The sequence below is a fragment of the Myotis daubentonii genome, chromosome 1 (genome assembly GCF_963259705.1).
Source record: "Myotis daubentonii chromosome 1, mMyoDau2.1, whole genome shotgun sequence".
NCBI classification, from domain to species: domain Eukaryota; kingdom Metazoa; phylum Chordata; class Mammalia; order Chiroptera; family Vespertilionidae; genus Myotis; species Myotis daubentonii.
In genome coordinates, this window is record NC_081840.1 from 120,539,273 (window position 1) to 120,559,599 (window position 20,327).

The 20,327-nt window shown below is 39.5% G+C and overlaps 1 protein-coding gene across 1 annotated transcript; it reads left to right on the forward strand.

Moving 5' to 3' along the window:
- Nucleotides 1–10,268: 10,268 nt before the first annotated feature.
- Nucleotides 10,269–14,108, forward strand: FSCB (fibrous sheath CABYR binding protein). The gene is made up of 4 exons (XM_059681157.1): nucleotides 10,269–11,543; nucleotides 11,862–12,590; nucleotides 12,795–13,355; nucleotides 13,800–14,108. The coding sequence occupies exons 1-4, from the start codon at nucleotides 10,269–10,271 to the stop codon at nucleotides 14,106–14,108; spliced, it is 2,874 nt and encodes a 957-aa protein (XP_059537140.1).
- The last annotated feature ends 6,219 nt before the right edge of the window (nucleotides 14,109–20,327 follow it).

A 20,327-nucleotide genomic window follows, 5' to 3' on the forward strand; every position in this document is an offset into this window, starting at 1 on the left:
TTAAATTATAGCATCCCACGTTCTCACCAACTGTTCTTTTCTTTTTCATTTCCTTACTTCTTTGCTTCCATTATTCTTGTTCATTGAGCCTAGCCTCTTTCACTTCCCCTTACATCTCCATTTATATTTGTCTTCACTTCCTATCGGAGCTAGCCTTAGTTTAGCATTCTAGATGATTTTCATAATTCTTTTTTTACCTCCTGTGGTAGGCAAATATTTAAGAGGACTTTAAAATTTCCTGCTCCCTGGTCTCTATGCCATGTAAAATCTCTTTCTCTTGAGTGTGGGTGAGACCTTTGAATATCATGGGGTATAGTAGATAATATAGGATAATTGATTAGGTTACGTTATATGATAAAAGTGATGTCATTTCCTGCAGTGTTCTTGTCAGGCTTTGGTGTCAGGATAATGCTTGTGATAACTCTGCATCATAGCAAATGGAAAAGAGATTGTTCTACTTACTGGCTTTGAAAAATTAAATTGGCATATTGTGAGAAGGCCACATGGCTAGGAATTGAAGGCAGCCCCTGGTGGTTGAGAGCTAATCTGGCTAATAGTAAGCCTCTCAGACCCAGTCTAGGGTTTTGCTGTTGTACTTGTAAAAAATGTGTATATTCATGTAAAAGCTTTATCTCAGTCTGTAATTAAATATTCTTCAAGGTGATTGTGTGATTATTGTCTTCTTTCTTACTAAGTGTAAATAATACATCATAATCAAGTGGGCACAAGGATGGTTCAACATATTAAAGTCAAGCAATGAAATATACCACATTAACAAAGGAATGAATAAAAGTCATAATCTTATCAGTAAATGCTGCAGAAAAAAACATTTGATAAGATATAACATCCACATATCCATTTATGATTAAAACATTTCATAAAATAGGAATAGAAGGAAAGACCATCTATGACAAACCCTCAGCTAATATCATGCTCAATGGTGAAAAACTGAAAGCCTTTCCTCTAAGATAAGGAAAAAGACAAGAATGTCCACTCTCACCACTCTTATTCAACATCTGCTAGAAGTCTGAGCCAGAGCAATAAGGCAAGAAAAATAAATAAAAGACATCCAAATTGGGAAGGAAAAAATAAAATGTCAGTTTTTGCTGACAACATAGTTCTTTACATAGAAAACCATCAACACTACCCCAAGAAACTATTTGAAACAACAAATACAGTAAATTGCAGGATATAAAATCAATATACAAAACTCCACTGCTTTACTGTTTACTAACAAAAAAACTTCAAAAAGTAAATGAAAAAGAATCCCCTTTGCAATTGCAACAAAAATAATAAAACACCTAGAAATAAACTTAACAAAAAATGTGAAAGACCAAATACTGAAAATCATAAAGTATTATTGAAAGAGATTGAAAAAGATACAAGATGAAAAAATATCCTGTGTTCATGGATTGGAAGAAACAATGTAGTTAAAATGGCCATATTATCCAAAGCAATACACAGATTTAATGCAATCCCCATCAAAATCCAAATGTCTTTTTTTAAGGAAATAGAATGAAAAATCATCAGATTTGTATGGAGTCACAAAAGATGAGAAAAAGAATGAAGCTAGAGTTATCATGCTACCTGACTTGAAATTATACTACACAGCTATGATAATTAAAATAGCATGATATTGGTAGAGAAACAGACACACAGATCAATGGAACAGAATAGAGAGCCCAGCTATAAAACCACATGTATATGAACAGATAATTTTTGAAAAAGAAGCCAGAAACACTTAATGGGGTAAAGATAGTCTATTCAATAAATGGTGCTAGGAAAACTGAAAAGCCACACGCAAACGAATGAAAACTGGATTATAGTTTGACCCCATGTACAAATATGAATCCAAAATGGATCAAAGACCTAAATATAAGATCAGAAACAATAAGTTACATAGAAGAAAATATAGGTACCAAGCATATGGATCTTGGCAATAAAGAACATTTTATGAACTTGGCCCCAAAGGCAAGGGAAGTAAAGGCAAAAATAAATGAATGGGACTATATCAAACTAAAAAGCTTCTGCAAACAAAAGAAACTGACAACAAAATAGACAGCCAACTAGATGGGAGATAATATTTTCAAACAGTAGGTCTGACAAAGGTTTAATTTCCAAAATATATAAAGAATTCATAAAACTCAACACCAAACAAACAACCCAAGCAAAAAGTAGGCAGAGGACTGAAAATACACGTCTCCCAAGAAGACATATGAACAGACAATAGATATATGAAAAGATGTTCAACCTCACTAGAAATTAGAGAAATGCAAATAAAATCTACAATAAGATGCCACTCACACCGGTTACAGTGGTTATTATCAATAGGACAAGCAATAACAACTGTTGGAGGGGTTGTAGAGAAAAGGGAACCCTCGTTCACTGCTGGTGGGAATGTAGACTGGTAACACCACCATGGAAAGCAGTCTAGTGATTCCCCAAAAATTAAGAATAGAGCTATCATATGTCCCAGCAATCCCTTTCTTGGGCATATATCTGAAAAACATGAAATAATGTATTCAAAAAGATATATGCACTCCTATGTTCATTGCAGCATTATTCACGGTGGTTAAGACATGGAAACCAAAAAAAGTGTACTGTGATAGAGGACTGCATGTGTGGTATGCACAATGGAATACTACTCAGCCATAAGAAAGAATAAAAAACTGCCATTTGCAACAACATGGATGGACCTCGATAATATTATGCTGAGTGAAATAAGTCAGTCAGAAAAAGCTAAGAGCCATATGATTTCACTCATATGTGGGATATAAAACTGAAACTTGTAAACACAAACAGCAGTGTGGCGGTTGCCAGAGGGAAGGGGTTGGGGGGAGAAGAGACTATGGGAAAAGATTTGACTTTGGATAGTGGGTACACAGTACAATATAGAGACCTTGCAACATATAAACCCACACCTGAAACCTATATGATCATGTCAACCAATATCACCCTAATAAATGTAACTAGAAAAATAAAAAAAGAATGTTTTGCATACATGCTCGTCAGTAATATTGGCCTATGATTATCATTTCCTGTAGTGCTCTTGTCAGGCTTTGGTGTTAGGATAATGCTGGACTCATAAAATGATTTTGGAATTGTTCTCTTCAAGATTTTTAAAGAGTTTCAGAGGATTAAATTCTCATTTAAATGTGTGGTACAATTTACCAGTGAAGGGAGCACTCGTAGGTTTTTTTCTGTTGGAGGGGCAGTTTGATTACTGACTTAATCATATTTCTTATCATTGGTCTGTTTAAATTTTCTTTTTCTTCATGATTCAAAGTTGGTAGATTGTATTTTTCTAGAAATGTATCCATTTCTTTTAGATGATTCAATCTGTGGGTATATAATTGTTAATAGTAGTCTGTTATAATCCTCATTATTTCTATTACATATAATGTCTTCTCTTTCATTTTTTATTTCATTGAATGTTTTCTTTTTTTTTCTAAGTCTGTTTAGACGTTTGTCAATTTTATTTATCTTTTAAAATATCTTCATTTTCTTAGTCTTTCTACTGTTTTTCTAACCACTATATCATTTATTTATGCTCTGGTCTTTGTTGTTTTCTTTTTTCTGCTGACTTTTGGTTTAGTTTGTTATTTTCCAATTCCTTGAGGTGTAAAGTTAGGTTTTTTATTTGAGATCTTTCTTTTAAAGAAAATGTAGGCATTTATTGCTATAAACATTCCTTTTAGAGCTGCCTTTGCCACATTCCATAAGTTTTGGTATGCTGTTTTTCACTTTTTTCCCCCCCTCAAGATATTTATATTTCCCTCTTGATTTCTTCCTAGACCCATAGGATATTCAGCAATTTTTTGTCTAACATTCAAATATTTGTGGATTTTTGTTATCTTTTGTAAGTGATTTCTAATTTCACATCGTTATTTTAAAAAGATGCTTGATATGATTTCAATCTTCTTAAATTTTTTTCAGAGTTGTTTTGTCAGTTAACCTGTGATATAACCTGGAGAATGTTACGTGTGTGTGCTTGAAAAGAATGTTTATTTTGCTGATGTTGGAAGGAATAGTAATATATGTCCCTTAGGTCCATCTGATTTAAAGTGTAATTTAAGTCCAATGTTTCCTTATTAATTTTCTATCTTGATAATCCATCCATTAATAAAAGTTGTGGCCCTGGCCAGTTTGGTTAGAATGTCAGCTTGCAGACCGCAGAATCACAGGTTCAATTCCCAGTCAAGGGCATGTACCTGGGTCGCAGGTTTGATCCAGAACCCTGTTCGGGGTGAATGTGAGAGGCAACCACTTGATGTGTCTCTCTCATATCAATGTTTCTTTCTCTCTCTCTCTCTCTCTTTCTTTCTCTCTCCCTCCCTCCCTTTTACTCTATCAAAAATATCAATGGGAAAAATATCCTCAGGTGAGGATTAACATTCCTATATAATAAAAGCCTAATATGCTAAGTGTCCAGTTGTCCATTCAACCAATCAAAGCATAATATGCTAATGATATGCTAAGGCTGCTCAACCACTTGTTATGACATGCAATGACCACCAGGAGGAAGACAGTCAGCTGTTGACTAGTCGCTATGATGTGCACTGACCACCAGGGGGAAGATTCTCCAACTGGTAGGTGAGCTTGCCACTGGGGTTCAGCATATGGGACTGAGCAAGATGGGCCAGACACACCCTGGAGCCCTGCAGTGGTACCTCCCCAGATGGCCAACCTCCTCCCTGAGTGCCTCCTCAGCCTGATCGTGCACCAGTGGGGTCCCTTCAGCCTGGCCTGCACTTCCTCGCAATCTGGGACCCCTCAGGGGATGTCAGAGAGCCAGTTTCAGCCCAATCCCACAGGCCAGGTCAAGGGACCCACTGGTGCACAAATTTTTGCACCGGGCCTCTAGTAAATAAATAAGTTGTGTAATCAAGTCAACTACTATATTATATTGTTGTATACTTGTCCCTTCAGATTTCTTAATAGTTGCTTTATATGTTTAGGTCCTGTCTTGTTGGGTGCACAAATATTTACAATTGTTATTTCAAAACTAACAATACTTCAGAGAGTCTGTGGGTCAGTGCATAATCAGGCCTCTAGCTACTTCTTCAAGCAAATCTCATAAATGCTCTTTGCTCACTTTTGCCTTTTCTCCTGCCATGGCAGATTTCTTTCAGTTCCTAGAATATGGCATTTTATTCCTGTTACACCTTTAGATGATTTCTCAATTAGATGCTCTCCCCTATAGACCCACTTAGTCCTATTACTCTAGGTAAGGATAAAGTATATTCTTTCTTTAGAACTTAGCAATATTTTTCACAATTTTTATACTTCTTTATTCAGTTTCTTCCATTAGACTGTGATATTCACAAGGATAGGAAAAAATATCTTTTTGTATTTGGTTGTCACCCCAATACCTAGTAGTTGTTCCTGGAATAGATAAGTTCTCAATACATATTTCTTGAAGGAACCATTATGTCCAAAAATTAAGTTTCTTATAAGTAGAATTTTTAGCAAATGGTATGCACATTTAAAAAACTTTTGATATTTACTTTCAAATTATCCAGAATAAAGATTATATCAATTTAAACTCCTGCTAGTAATTAATGTCGGACCATCCATTTAATAATATGATTCCTTTTTGGGAGGTAGGGTATTATCTTTAAAAAAATATTTTCTAAAAAATTCTGCTAATTTTGTATTGGTATTATTTTAATTTTAATATTATAAGTAAATTGTATCTTTTATATATGCTTATTGGTCACTTATTTCCTTCTATACATTTTCTACTTATGTCCTTTGTTAATATTTCATTGTTATATTTATGTTGATTTCTAAGATCTTTTAGTATTTTAAGTATAGTTCTTTGTGATATTTTCACATTCTTATTTTTCATGTTTTTTATTATATTTTAATTTTGTTGCTTTTTAATTCACAGATTTAGAATTTTATGTCTTCTACTAGAGGCCCAGTTCATGAAATAAGTGCATGGGTGTGGTCCCTAGGCCTGGCCAGTGATTGAGTGCCTGGCATAGAAGGACAGGTCCCAGCTGACCTCTGGGCCCTGGGCAGCACCTGGGCCACCGGAATCCCTGTGTTCCCCCCTCTGCCTGAGTCATGGCACCAGAGTCCCCTTGCAGAGATGCGGTAAGTGCAGCTGGATGCCATAGGCCAGGGCACAGCACGGGCCTCTAGGCCACCCATTGGCGCTGCACAGAAGCTGGGCAGGCAGTGCGCTCTCTCCTGGCTGGCCTCGCAGATCAGCTCCTGCATGAACCCACAGGGAGCCTGACTGGCCCCTGTGGTCCTCGCTGCTACAGCCCGGCTCATCTGGAAGAGGCCATGAGAGCCCTGGCATCCTGGGGGAGGGTAGCAGGGGGAGTTAGAGCAAGCTTGACAGACACCTTGTATTCTCATCGTACCTCCATTCCTGTCACCCCTGCCCCCATGTAGCTGGCAAGAGGTCACAGCCCCTGCCCGGGCACTGCAAGAGGTTGGTCGCTGCCACCCACCCCCAGTTCCCAGTCCCAGCCTGGGGTCTGGCCCCAGTTGGGCAATCAGGGCCTGTGGATGCTGGTTCCTATCTGCAGGGTGATCAGTTGGGGCCAGGGTCCCTGCACCCTGCCATCGCCAATGATCACCATATGCAGGGTGATTGGCAGGGCAATCGACCCCCTGCTCACACTCGCCTTGGCCTGGCGCCGCCTACTCACCTGCTCCAACATCCTGCCATGGTCCGCTGTTGTCAGGGTCCATTGGGGACTGCAGCACCTCCACTGCCGCCCACTGCCAGTGCCCCTGGTGGTCAGCACACATCATAGCGAGCAGTCAAACTCCCGGTAGAACTCCCAGTTGAGGGGACAATTTGCATATTGGGCTTTTATTATAAAGGATCTTCACCCTTACACTGAAATTGCTCTTACTAAAATTACCAATGACTTAGTAGTTGTCATATTCAATGGGAATTTTTCAGACTTCATCTTCTTTGATCTACTTAATTAAGAACAAAGCCATATAAGTCACAGTTTAGATATTTGGTTTATATTGATTTGAAACATCTCTGCTATCTATAAAATAATAGTTTTTAAAACCATTAAAATTATAAATAAAATTATGTGCCACTCAACAAATTTGTTTTTGGTAAAATTAAATGTAAATCATTTGGCAGACGCCTTTTAGTAAATCCCTTTGGTTTTATGATTATAGAAATAAGCCAAATATTGTGTGAAACTAAATGCCAGACCTGAGTCAGAGATAAAGAAATTAGCCCTCGAGGTTGATAGAGTCAGAAGTACAGCATGATAGGTAGGATTAAAAAATATGAGGCTCTGAAAAGAAGTTGTATTAGTTTCTTAGGGTTTCCATAAGAAAATAGCACAAACTGGGTTAAAACAACAGTCATTCTCTCACAACTGTAGAGGCCCAGATGAAGGTGTTGGCAGGGCCATAATCCCTCTGAAGCCTCTAGGGGAGGATCTTTCATTGCTTCCTCCAGCTTCCATTATCTCTGGGTGTTCATTGTTTTATTGAAGCATAACTCTAATCTCTGTCCTCATCTTCACATGGCCATATTCCCTCTGTGTCTTTTTGTAATAAAATTTTCTTCTTTTTATAATGGTACCATCTTAACTTGATTATATCCAGAAAGACTCTTTCCAAATAAAGTCACATTAGCAGGAGATTAGGACTTATCTTTTTGGGCTACACAATTCAAGATGTGAACCAAATGAAGTGGAGAGAGCTGAATTATGAGAGGTTGCCAGAACAAGGGGTAGAACACCAAACCCTAAATTGACAACATAGATTAATGATTAGTTGGTTAGGTAGATCATCAGAGCAAAAGGAGCATTTGTGAATGTTAAAAGATATGATGAGAAACTGCTACATGAAATCCTTCATAATTCTATTTGAAATCCCAAGTAAATTTTAACAGATTATTTAGGTGTGCTAATTTGCTTTTATAAATAAGCTAGTGCAAAAGGCAGCTTACTATGATAGCTTGGTGTATAATTAAGAAAGATCAAGCTTTTCATTATTTCCTGGATGAAAAAAATATAAATATTAAAGAATAGGAAATTGCTAATTTAACTAAATTAGGAATTCAGTTAAATGTCTCTGGAAAATTTGATAAAATTTTATTTAAGTTGTGGCAGCAAAATTAGTCTGATACATGCAGTTATATTAACTCAATTATTATAATCCCTTTTTGACACTTATTTCTTGTTATAAATGGGCCCAAAATAGACACTGAAGATACTAAATAAAATGTCAGAAACTTGAGTATAAAATACACATACAATATTTTACAGATGCAATTGCAAGGAATACTAGACACAAAGAGGATGATAAATAACCTAGTTTTCAAACTGTATCAGATATTATTAAAACCTATGTCAATTCAATTATAAATGACTATTTGAAAGATATAACACAATGAAGTAGAATAGACAAAAATGAGAGCAGAAGTAGTTGAGATAAAAGACAAGCAGTCAGGTAGAGGGCAATGGGGGGATAAGGACACATATGTAATACCTTAATCAATAAAGAAAGGGAAAAAAAGAAAAGCAGTCAGAATTTTTTGAAATAATGGTTCCTTCTATCTAATAATTTTCCTCCAATGATGACACTGAACAAATATTCACTGATCCCTTCCAAGAGACAGAGAGTGTTTTAGGGGCTGGGTCAAAAAATGTGGAAAGTCCTCATTTATTTGGCTAAGATAACCTAGCTATAGTTATGACTAATGCGTATCAAATAAAGGGAATTATTCAATGATACTTTTATATTTCCTAGAGGCAATACAGCATTAACATTTTTTAAATCCTCAGGATAGGATATGTTTATTGATTTTCTTTTCTTGAAGAGAGAGAGAGAGAGAGAGAGAGAGAGAGAGAGAGAGAGAGAGAGAGAAAGAACATTGATGTAAGAGAAAAACATTGATCGGTTGCCACCCAAATGCCCCTGACCGGGTATCAAATCCATACCTAGGTATGTGCCTTCACCAGAAATCAAACCTTCCATCTTTTTGGTGTACAGCACAATGCTCCAACCAACTGAGCCACCATTTAAAAAATATATTTTTAGGTTAATGAAGTCATAATGATTGTTTAAATATGTTTATTACCTTTTCTCTTTTGATTATACTATATTTTCAAAGTCTATTTTCTCCTCTTGAACTTTCTTTAGACAAAAGAAATATGTTTTTGTACATCTTTTGACCAATGTTCATCTTTCTAGTAAAATTTTTGCCACATGTAAGTAAAAGTTTTATTTATATTCCAAATAGAATATAGTGCCATTTGCAGTTTGCTAAATGGGGTTTCTGTTTTTCAAAGCTTCAATTTAAATTTTTAATTTTCATTGGGGAATTCATTTCTATGTGGTTATTAAGCAGAATATGTACTGATTACATTAAAATACATTATTTTTTCACTTGATTTATCTTTAGACTCAACATTATTTATTTGGCAAACTTTGAATGAAACTATTTTCTGAAATAGTTGAAAACAAAAATATCTAGCATGGCATACTATATATATATATATATATATATATATATATATATATATATATCACAATGGAGTAGAAGAATATCTATCTATCTATATATAGATAGATAGATATAGATATATATTCTTGTGTTGCTGAATGTTAAAGACATAAGAAAGGCGTTTACAAGGATATGGTCCTCAGAACTCAAATTTTTCAAACAATATTAACTTTCACACCACACAATCATACATTGATTGAATATTGTCAAATATCTGTTAGTTGTTTTCTCCAACAATTGAAAATAACCTGCAGCATTGTGAATTCTGCAATTTAACTGTCTTTGACAGTAGGATGAAAAGAACAGAATTGAAAGCTCAAAAGCATCGATTTTAGTTACTAGACAGCAGCACTGCTGGAGTTTACTCATGTTCCCACGATGGACAGGTGCTTTCTCAACTTGATGTTTCGAAAGTAGATCTCTCACTTGCAGCCATTTCCCATGAGTGTTTACCAAGTTAAGTGCTGGGAATACCATAGATGGAACATTGTAGTGAGAATTGCCTATGATGTCATAGACACTTGAGGAAAACTTCTAGAAGTGAAATTTAGTCACAGTAGAGACTAAATAAGAAAGATGCTTACTGAGTAAGGTGGGATCCAAAAAGTATAATGCAGAATTCAGTAATTTATAAATTACTTTTTTTTTTTCTGAAAGAGCTCAACCGAATAACACTTAATGAAGGAAAGTAAAAGCTTAACTTAACCATTTGGTACATTGTGATTCCTGCTGTTAGTAAATTTCAAATTCAGCAGTTTTAAATATGGAAGGAAGTGATGAACCTGATCAGCCAATCTCAGCAGGGAGGCAAGAAATTCGAAAGAAAAGAAGACCTAGCCAACCAATGGTAGACAAATCCCAACAGACTGACGTATCAGAGATAAAGTGTCTCTTGCCTATACCACAACCATGTGGCCCCAAAGCTAACCTTAATATTAGTAATAGTCCTGAAAGCAGAGTCAACTATGAGTCTCTTAGATTATCTTCTCAGCTTCAGCAAACTTGGACAAAGAGAAAGCGTGGGCAAGATAAGGTTGATAAATGTTTGCAGACAGACATTATTCCTGAAGAGATAAAGGAAACCAAGCCAGTTGATGCCATAGTGGTACCTGAAGAAAAACCAGAGGCTGTTGGAGAAGCAGCTGCTGAGTTTCCAGAGAGTGTTCATGGAGCAGAAATTCCATCAAGCAAACACTCAGATCAACAAAAATTAGATGGATCTGATCAAACCATTCATACTGGAGATGAAGACAAAGAAAAGAAGAGCTTTGGTGAAACAAAAATAGTTATTGGCAGGCCAAGTAGTTCTTTTTCAAAGTCAAAAGATGCTGTGCAGAAACGTAAATCCTCAGGGCAGACTTTAATTACTGAGCATCCTGAATTTCAACCTGCAACAAGTAGCAATGAGGAAATTATGAAGAAAAGTACAAACAGATCTTCATTTAGTCAACAGATCAAAGAAGATACTCCAGTACTTTTATATGAGCATGACTTTGTAGTTGAAGTAAGGCCTCCGACAGTAGAAAAGATCTCTGCTGAAGTGCAATCTCCACCAGCTGAGAAGGCCCCTGCAGAAGAAGCCCCAGTGAAAGTTAAGTCTCCACCAGCTGAGAAGGCCTCTGCAGAAGAGGCACCAGTGAAAGTTAAGTCTCCACCAGCTGAGAAGGTCCCTGTGGAAGAGGCCCCAGAGGAAGGTAAGTCTCCACCAGCTGAGAAGGTCCCTGTGGAAGAGGCCCCAGAGAAAGTTAAGTCTCCACCAACTGAGAAGGTTCCTGTGGAAGAGGCCCCAGTGAAAGTTAAGTCTCCACCAGCTGAGAAGGTCCCTGTGGAAGAGGCCCCAGAGAAAGTTAAGTCTCCACCAGCTGAGAAGGTCCCTGTGGAAGAGGCCCCAGTGAAAGTTAAGTCTCCACCAGCTGAGAAGGTCCCTGCAGAAGAGGCCCCAGTGAACGTTAAGTCTCCACCAGCTGAGAAGGTCCCTGCAGAAGAGGCCCCAGTGAACGTTAAGTCTCCACCAGCTGAGAAGGTCCCTGCAGAAGAGGCCCCAGTGAACGTTAAGTCTCCACCAGCTGAGAAGGTCCCTGCAGAAGAGGCCCCAGTGAAAGTTAAGTCTCCACCAGCTGAGAAGGCCTCTGCAGAAGAGGCCCCAGTGAAAGTTAAGTCTCCACCAGCTGAGAAGGTCCCTGTGGAAGAGGCCCCAGAGAAAGTTAAGTCTCCACCAACTGAGAAGGTTCCTGTGGAAGAGGCCCCAGTGAAAGTTAAGTCTCCACCAGCTGAGAAGGTCCCTGTGGAAGAGGCCCCAGTGAAAGTTAAGTCTCCACCAGCTGAGAAGGTCCCTGCAGAAGAGGCCCCTGAGAAGGTCCCTGCAGAAGAGGCCCCAGTGAAAGTTAAGTCTCCACCAGCTGAGGCGGCCTCTGCAGAAGAGGTCCCAGTGAAAGTGAAGTCTCCACCAGCTGAAGAGGCCTCTGCAGAAGAGGCCCCAGTGAAAGTTAAGTCTCCACCAGCTGAGGTGGCCTCTGCGGAAGAGGCCCCAGTGAAAGTTAAGTCTCCACCAGCTGAGAAGGTCTCTGCGGAAGAGGCCCCAGTGAAAGTTAAGTCTCCACCAGCTGAGGCGGCCTCTGCAGAAGAGGCTCCAGTGAAAGTTAAGTCTCCACCAGCTGAGGCGGCCTCTGCGGAAAAGGCTCCAGTGAAAGTTAAGTCTCCACCAGCTGAGGAGGCCTCTGCAGAAGAGGCTCCAGTGAAAGTTAAGTCTCCACCAGCTGAGAAGGTCTCTGCAGAAGAGGCCCCAGTGAAAGTTAAGTCTCCACCAGCTGAGGCGGCCTCTGCAGAAGAGGCACCAGTGAAAGTTCAGACTCCACCAGCTGAAGAGGCCTCTGCAGAAGAGGCCCCAGTGAAAGTTCAGTCTCCACCAGCTGAGAAAGTCCCTGCAGAAGAGGCCCCAGTGAAAGTTCAGTCTCCACCAGCTGAAATGGTCCCTGCAGAAGAGGCCCCAGTGAAAGTTCATACTCCACCAGCTGAAGAGGCCTCTGCAGAAGAGGCCCCAGTGAAAGTTAAGTCTCCACCAGCTGAGGCGGCCTCTGCAGAAGAGGCCCCAGTGAAAGTTAAGTCTCCACCAGTTGAGAAGGCCTCTGCAGAAGAGACCCTAGAGAAAGTTAAGTCTCCACCAGCTGAGGCGGCCTCTGCAGAAGAGGCCCCAGTGAAAGTTAAGTCTCCACCAGCTGAGGTGGCCTCTGCAGAAGAGGTCCCAGTGAAAGTTAAGTCTCCACCAGCTGAGGTGGCCTCTGAAGAAGAGGCCCCAGTGAAAGTTAAGTCTCCACCAGCTGAAGAGGCCTCTGCAGAAGAGGCCCCAGTGAAAGTTAAGTCTCCACCAGCTGAGAAGGTCCCTGCAGAAGAGGCCCCAGTGAAAGTTCAGACTCCACCAGCTGAAGAGGCCTCTGAAGAAGAGGCCCCAGTGAAAGTTAAGTCTCCACCAGCTGAGAAGGTCCCTGCAGAAGAGGCCCCAGTGAAAGTTCAGACTCCACCAGCTGAAGAGGCCTCTGCAGAAGAGGCCCCAGTGAAAGTTAAGTCTCCACCAGCTGAGGCGGCCTCTGCAGAAGAGGCCCCAGTGAAAGTTAAGTCTCCACCAGCTGAGAAGGTCCCTGCAGAAGAGGCCCCAGAGAAAGTTAAGTCTCCACCAGCTGAGGCGGCCTCTGCAGAAGAGGCCCCAGAGAAAGTTAAGTCTCCACCAGCTGAGGCGGCCTCTGCAGAAGAGGCCCCAGTGAAAGTTAAGTCTCCACCAGCTGAGGCGGCCTCTGCAGAAGAGGCCCCAGTGAAAGTTAAGTCTCCACCAGCTGAGGCGGCCTCTGCAGAAGAGGTCCCAGTGAAAGTTAAGTCTCCACCAGCTGAGGCGGCCTCTGCAGAAGAGGCCCCAGTGAAAGTTAAGTCTCCACCAGCTGAGGCGGCCTCTGCAGAAGAGGCCCCAGTGAAAGTTAAGTCTCCACCAGCTGAGGCGGCCTCTGCAGAAGAGGTCCCAGTGAAAGTTAAGTCTCCACCAGCTGAGGCGGCCTCTGCAGAAGAGGCCCCAGTGAAAGTTAAGTCTCCACCAGCTGAGGCGGCCTCTGCAGAAGAGGCCCCAGTGAAAGTTAAGTCTCCACCAGCTGAGGTGACCACTGTAGAAGAGGCCCCAGTGAAAGTTAAGTCTCCACCAGCTGAGGCGGCCTCTGCAGAAGAGGCCCCAGTGAAAGTTAAGTCTCCACCAGCTGAGGTGGCCTCTGCAGAAGAGGTTCCAGTGAAAATTAAGTCTCCACCAGCTGAGCAGGCCCCAACTGAAAAGATTGCTGCTGAACTTAATCTTCCACCAACTGAAGAAAGGACTTCAGAAATGGTCTCTGTTGCCACAAAACTTTCATCTTCTGAAGAGGCCAATATTTCAAATATCTCTTCAAAACACTCCATTGATGAAGTTCTGTCTCCACCATCTACAACACCTCCTGCAGATGAGGCTCTGGTAGAGAGTGTATCTACTGAATTTCAATCTTCCATAACAATAGATGTTCCAGAATTAGTAACTTTAAAAGAGAATCCAAAATTTGAAGGGCCTTTTCCATTGCCTGCTGTTCCTGAATAGGTTTCTACTATTGAAATATAGAGTGTCAACCATATAGAACTAAAGGAGCAGCCTCTTCCACAGCTATAGTGAAATCTTAACTAAGCTAGCTATCAGAGGCTAGGGGGTTGTGGAACTACATACTTTAAAAGATGGTAGTCATTTGGAAGGTGGTTTGTGAACAGGGAAATGAAAGGAAACCCCAAGATGTGGCCTGCAGGTTGGAAAATGAATAATAAAAATAACTGGTTTAAAATTACTTGTTATTTTCATTCAATCCAGAGTGTATAATATATACTTATTTTGATGTAAAATAAGTGTGTGATTGAAATAATTACTCAAAATATCCTATTTAAACTAAACCCTGTTGACGAGGGTAAAGTATACAGACATATATATTTTCTCTATATGTAGCTTGTAGTGAAAAAGGCATTTTCTTTTCTTCAGTTCTCTTATCTACTTTAAATTCCTTGAGTTGGAGTCACATATTGACAGTTATGTGGTATTTTCTTTTCCTTAGCATAATTCATTATATCCTTTATTCTCTTTCCAATTGATACCTTCTGAGACAAACATTTCTATCCTGTTTCCCCTCCTATCTTCTTGTATATTTTACAGTTCAATGTCTAGATACGGAAATTTATTTATTTGGAAAAAATCTTCATTTTAATCAAGATAACCACAGATGAAGTATTTAAAAAGCAGTATAAGCATTAAGAAAAATATACTTAGATTGCCTTGAGGCCATATTCTTATTTAGTTTTAAATTCATTTCAGGTTACAATGCGGTGAGACCTTTAGAAGCTTGGCTTGTATTTTTTTGCACTCTGATCTTGTGGCAAAGGGAAACTTAGAATAAAATTGAATTACTATAGTATAAGCTATTAACATTTTAAAAGAGTAATTATGAATTATTTTGTCTATTATTAAATGACATCTTCATTTCTATGATTATGCCAACTTTTCAGAGAAAATTTTGTCTAGCTACAATGTTCTGGTTACACTGTTCTGAAATGATGAAATGATTCTCATAAATATTTCAATTTGGTAAGTGTATTTCTTTGTTTAGTGACAACTCTAGATTGATAATTTGATGATTATAAACCTTGTTAAGCTTTGATGCCTTATAATTATTAAATTTTTCTCACATTCTTCATTACCTCTATAGCCAAGAACATGTGATATTTTAAAGTAAAATTTTCAGAATTTATAAAAAATTTGTAAGCACAGTTGTCCCTTGGTATACATGGGGGATTGGTTCAAGCACCCTCTACAGGTAACAAAATCTGAGAATTGATAAGTCCCTTATGCAAAATGATATAGTAAAAAGTATACAGCTGATTGAAAATACTGTTTTTGATCATGGTTGGTTAAATTTGTAGATGCAAAACCAACAGATACAGAGGATTGAATACATGTTGTACTTTTTAAAAAATTGTGACCAGATTTGAGACTGAGAAATATTATTCTAGACTTGAATGAGGGTTGCTTTTCTGATATTTCAAGTCCTTTTTATTTTATTATTTTTTGAGATATTTTAAATCCAGTTAAATTTATGTTTCTATATTTGAAAATGATTTTAAAAATAATTTTAGATATTGTATTATGTCTTTCTGTGCTGTTTTAAAAAATTGTTTTGGATTTGATTTTTTTTACCTTCCAGCATTATTAAGATATAATTAACTTATTGTGTAAATTTAAGATGTACAATGTGATGATTTGCTATATGTAACATTGTAACATACTTGCTTCATTGAGGTTAATACATCCACCACCTCACATAATTAAATTTTTTTGAAATGGTGACATAATTTAAGATCTAATTTAAGTATATAATACAGTATATAATATATAATATACACTCACCATTTGGTACTTCAGATGCCCATAATTTATCCTATCTAATAATAGACAAACATGGTAATTGACCGCACCTTCGCTACGCCTCCCATTGGCAAATCAGCGTGATATGAAAATTAACCACCAACAAAGATAGCAGCTAACTTGCATACTGCAGGCAGGGCGGGACAGCGTGAGCCTCCAGCGTGCAGCCATCCAGGGCAGGCCAACCCCAGAAGCCCCAGCAGCCAGCCATGCCTTGCCGCCCCAGGACCCCATCATTGGCGGGTCCCAGAGCAGCAAGGCACACCTGCCCCAGAAGCCCCAGAAGCCGCCTGATATGGTAGTAACTCTGAAAGTCAGGGGCATAAATGCACCAATTAAAAGACAGATTATGAGGGTGAATCAAAAAAAAAAAACACACACCACTTTAAATATAAAGAAACATATAGATTAAAAGTAAATGAATTAAGCTGCAGCCTGTTTTGCTCAGTGGATAGAGCATTAGCCCGTGGACTGAAGGGTCCCAGGTTTGATTCCTGTCAAGGACATGTACCTCAGTTGCTGGCTTGATCCCCAGTCCCTATCAAAGCATGTGTAGTAGGCAACCAATCAATATGTCTCTCCCTTTCCCTTCACTCTCTCTAAAATTCAATGGAAAAATATCCTTGGGTGAAGATTAACAAAAACAAAGTAAATGGATTAAGTAACATTAAAGAGATTATAAGAAAAATATATTCCAAATTTTGTTTCTTAGTTGTATAATGGTTATGTTTAAAGTATTAACACCTATGAAATTGGGTGAAGGGTACATATAATATGCTGTAGTATTTTATAGTTTTTTTTACATGTATGAGATTATTTCAAATTAAATTATTAAAAAACTAAAAATTAATAAAAATTAATTGAAATGTGTCTGCATTACATGAAAAATCTCCTAATTGCTTCTAGCATAATTTATTAAATTGTGCTAAAATTTACAATGGTTCAGTTAAAAAATATCTTAATTCTAAATGAAATAATAGAAAATATATAGTAGTGCAGTTATAAACACTTATCTGAAAATAAAAATTTAAAGAAGTGAATTTAAAGAAGGGATTAGCCAAAGAAAATATATGCACAACCCATGGACACAGACAACAGTATGGTGATGGCCAGAGAGAAGTGGGGGGCAAGAGCTGGGTGGAGGGGGCAAATGGGGGGAAATAGGGACATCCTATATAATAATAATAAAAGGCTAATATGCACATTGACTGAACAGCAGAATGACCAGTTGCTATCATGTGCACTGGCCACCAGGGCGCAGACACTCAATACAGGAGCTGCCCCTGGTGGTCAGTGCACTTCCATATGGGGAGTGCCACTCAGCCAAAAGCTGTCTCATGGCTGGCCAGCGCAGAGGTGGTGGCAGGAGCCTTTCCCACTTCCGTGGCAACACTAAGAATGTCCAACTATGGTTTAGACCTGATCCCTTGGGGGCCTAAGCCTTTAGTCAGACATCCCCTGAGGGCTCCCGGGCTGCCAGAGGGATGTCTGATTGCCAGCTTAGGCCCAATCCCCCGGGGAGCGGGCCTAATCCAGCAGGTGGTCATCCCCTAAGGGGTCCCAGACTGCAAAAGGGCACAGGCCAGGCTGAGGGACACCCCCCCACAAGTGCAGAAACTTTTGTGCCCTGGGCCTCTAGTTCATTTTATAACTGGAAGTTGTACCCTTTAAACAACATCTCCCATTTCTCCCACCTCCTAACTCCTAGGAGCCACCATTCTACTCTTTGTTTTTATGAGTCCACATATAAATTATATAACAAATAAGTCTTTGTCTGGCTTATTTCATTGAGCATAATTCCCTGAAGGTTCATCCATGTTATCATCAGTGGCAGTATTTCCTTTCTTATTATTATTACTAGAGGCCCAGGGCACAAAAATTTCTTCACTTGTGGGGGGGTGTCCCTCAGCCTGGCCTGTGCCCTTTTGCAGTCTGGGACCCCTTAGGGGATGACCACCTGCTGGATTAGGCCCGCTCCCCGGGGGATTGGGCCTAAGCTGGCAATCAGACATCCCTCTGGCAGCCCGGGAGCCCTCAGGGGATGTCCACTTGCCAGCGGGGAGCAGGCCTAAGCTGCAGTCAGACATCCTTAGCACTGCTAAGAAGGCTGGAGAGGCTCCCACCACCACCGCTGTACTGGCAGCCATCAGCCTGGCTTGTGGCTGAGCAGAGCTCCCCCTGTGAGAGTGCACTGACCACCAGGGGGCATCTCCTGCATTGAGCATCTGCCCCCTGGTGGTCAGTGTGTGTCATAATGACCAGTCATTCCCAGTCGTTCTGCTTTTAGGGTCAGTTTGCATATTACCCTTTTATTATATAGGATAGAGGCCTGGTGCATGAGTGGGAGCCACCTGGTTTGCCCTGAAGGGTGTCCCAGATCAGAGTGGGGGTCCCCGCTGGGGTGCCTGGCCAGCCTGGGTGAGGGCTGATGGGTGTTTGCAGCTGGTCACACCTCCTTCAGGGTGGAGGTTCCCACTGGGGTGCCTGGCCAGCCTGGGTGAGGGGCTAATGGCTGTTTTCAGACTGGCCACACCCCCTTTTGGGTGGGGGGTCCCTACTGGGTTGCCTGGCCAGTCTGGATGAGGGGCTGAGGGCTGTTTTCAGGCTGGCCAAGTCCCCCAGTGATGGAAGCTCCCAGCCTCTCCTTTTTTTCGTTTTTTCTTTTTATTCTGAGATTTATTTACCTTCTATAATTGAAACTTTCTAGCCTTTAGTGGAACTCAGAGCTGGGCAGGGCGGACCGGAAGCTTGGCTTCCTCCATCGCCAGGGGCAACCCAAGCCTCCTACTTGCTCCAGTTCTTGGCCACAGCTGGCTGAAAGCAGGTATCTGGGGTTTATTTATCTTCTATAATTGAAACTTTGTTGCTTTGAGTGGAGCTCAGAGCCACCCGGGACAGGCGGGAAGCTTGGCTTCCTCCATCACTGGAGCAACCAAGCCTCCTGCTCGCTCCAGCTCCGTGGCTGCTGGCTGCCATCTTGGTTGGCTTTATTTGCATATAGTCACTCTGATTGGCTGGTGAGCGTGGCTTAAGGCATAGCGAAGGTATGGTCAATTTGCATGTTTGTCTTTTATTAGATTAGATTATTAATATGGAATATTATACCATTGTGTATATGTATGCCACATCTTCTTTGTCCATCCATTGATGAACACTTAGGTTGTTTTCATACCACGGTTATTATAATGCTGCAATGAACAAAGATGTATAGATATCTCTTTGAGGTAATCATTTCATTTGGAGTGAAGTGAGATTTCTGGATCATATGGTAGTTCCATTTTTAATTTCTTGAGGAGCCTTAATACTAGTTTCATAATGGCTATACCAGTTTATATTCCCACTGACTGTGTTCAAGGGTTCCCAATTCTCTACATCCTCTCCAGCATCTGTTATTGTCTTTTTATAATAGACATCCTAACATGTATGAAGTGATATCTCATTTTGGTTTTGATTTACATTTCCCTGGTTACCAGTGATATTGCGTTACTGTTTTTTGATTTTTTTTCAAGGGAGTTGTATGAATTCCTTGTATATTTTGGATATTAACTCATTATCAGATATGTGCTTTGCAAATATTTTCTCCTATTTCATTGGTTGCCTTTTCATTTTGTTGATGGTTCTTTGCTGCGCAGAAGATTAATTTAGTGTAGTTTTGCTTATTTATTTTTGTTATCTTTGTTTTTGGTATAAAAAAAAAATTATTGCCAAACCAATGTCAAGAATTTTACCCTCTATTTTTTTCTTCCAGGAGTTTTATGGTTTCAAGTCTCATGTTCAAGTCTTTAATCTATTTTGAGTTGATTTTTTTGTACGATGTATGATAAGGGTTCAGTTTATTCTTTTGCATGTGGTTATGCATTTTTCCCAGCACTATTTATTGAGTAAATTATCTTTTTCCCTACTGTTTAGTTTTGGTATGTTTGTTAAAATTTAATTAACCTTGTATTCAGGGGGTTAGTTCTGGGCTCTATATTCCACTGATCTATGAATCCATTTTAATGTCAATGCCATATTGTTTTAATTATTATGGCTTTGTAGTACAGTTTGAAAGCAGGAATGTAATACCTCCACCTTTGTTCTTCTTTTTCAAAATAGCTTTGGCTATTTGTAGTATTTTGTGGTTCCATATGAATTTTAGAATTGCTTTTTCTATTTCTATGAAAATGCCGTTGGAATTTTGGTAGGCATTACATTCAATCTATAGATGACTTTGGGTGGAACAAATATTTCTTAAAAATACTAATTTTTATAATACATGAATATAGAATATCTTTTCATTTATTTGTGTTGTCTTTAATTTGTTTAATCAACATCTTATAGCTTTCAGTGTAGAGATCTTTCATCTCCTTGGTTAAT

What these genes read in the sequence shown, in the direction of transcription:
- FSCB (XM_059681157.1), top strand. Translation starts at nt 10,269, where the DNA reads ATGGAAGGAAGTGATGAACCTGATCAGCCAATCTCAGCAGGGAGGCAA. An exon ending in AGAAGGTCCCTGCAGAAGAG is followed by an intron (nt 11,544 to 11,861) that starts GCCCCAGTGAAC and finishes GCCCCTGAGAAG; the next exon opens with GTCCCTGCAGAAGAGGCCCC. An exon ending in AGGCGGCCTCTGCAGAAGAG is followed by an intron (nt 12,591 to 12,794) that starts GCCCCAGTGAAA and finishes TCTGAAGAAGAG; the next exon opens with GCCCCAGTGAAAGTTAAGTC.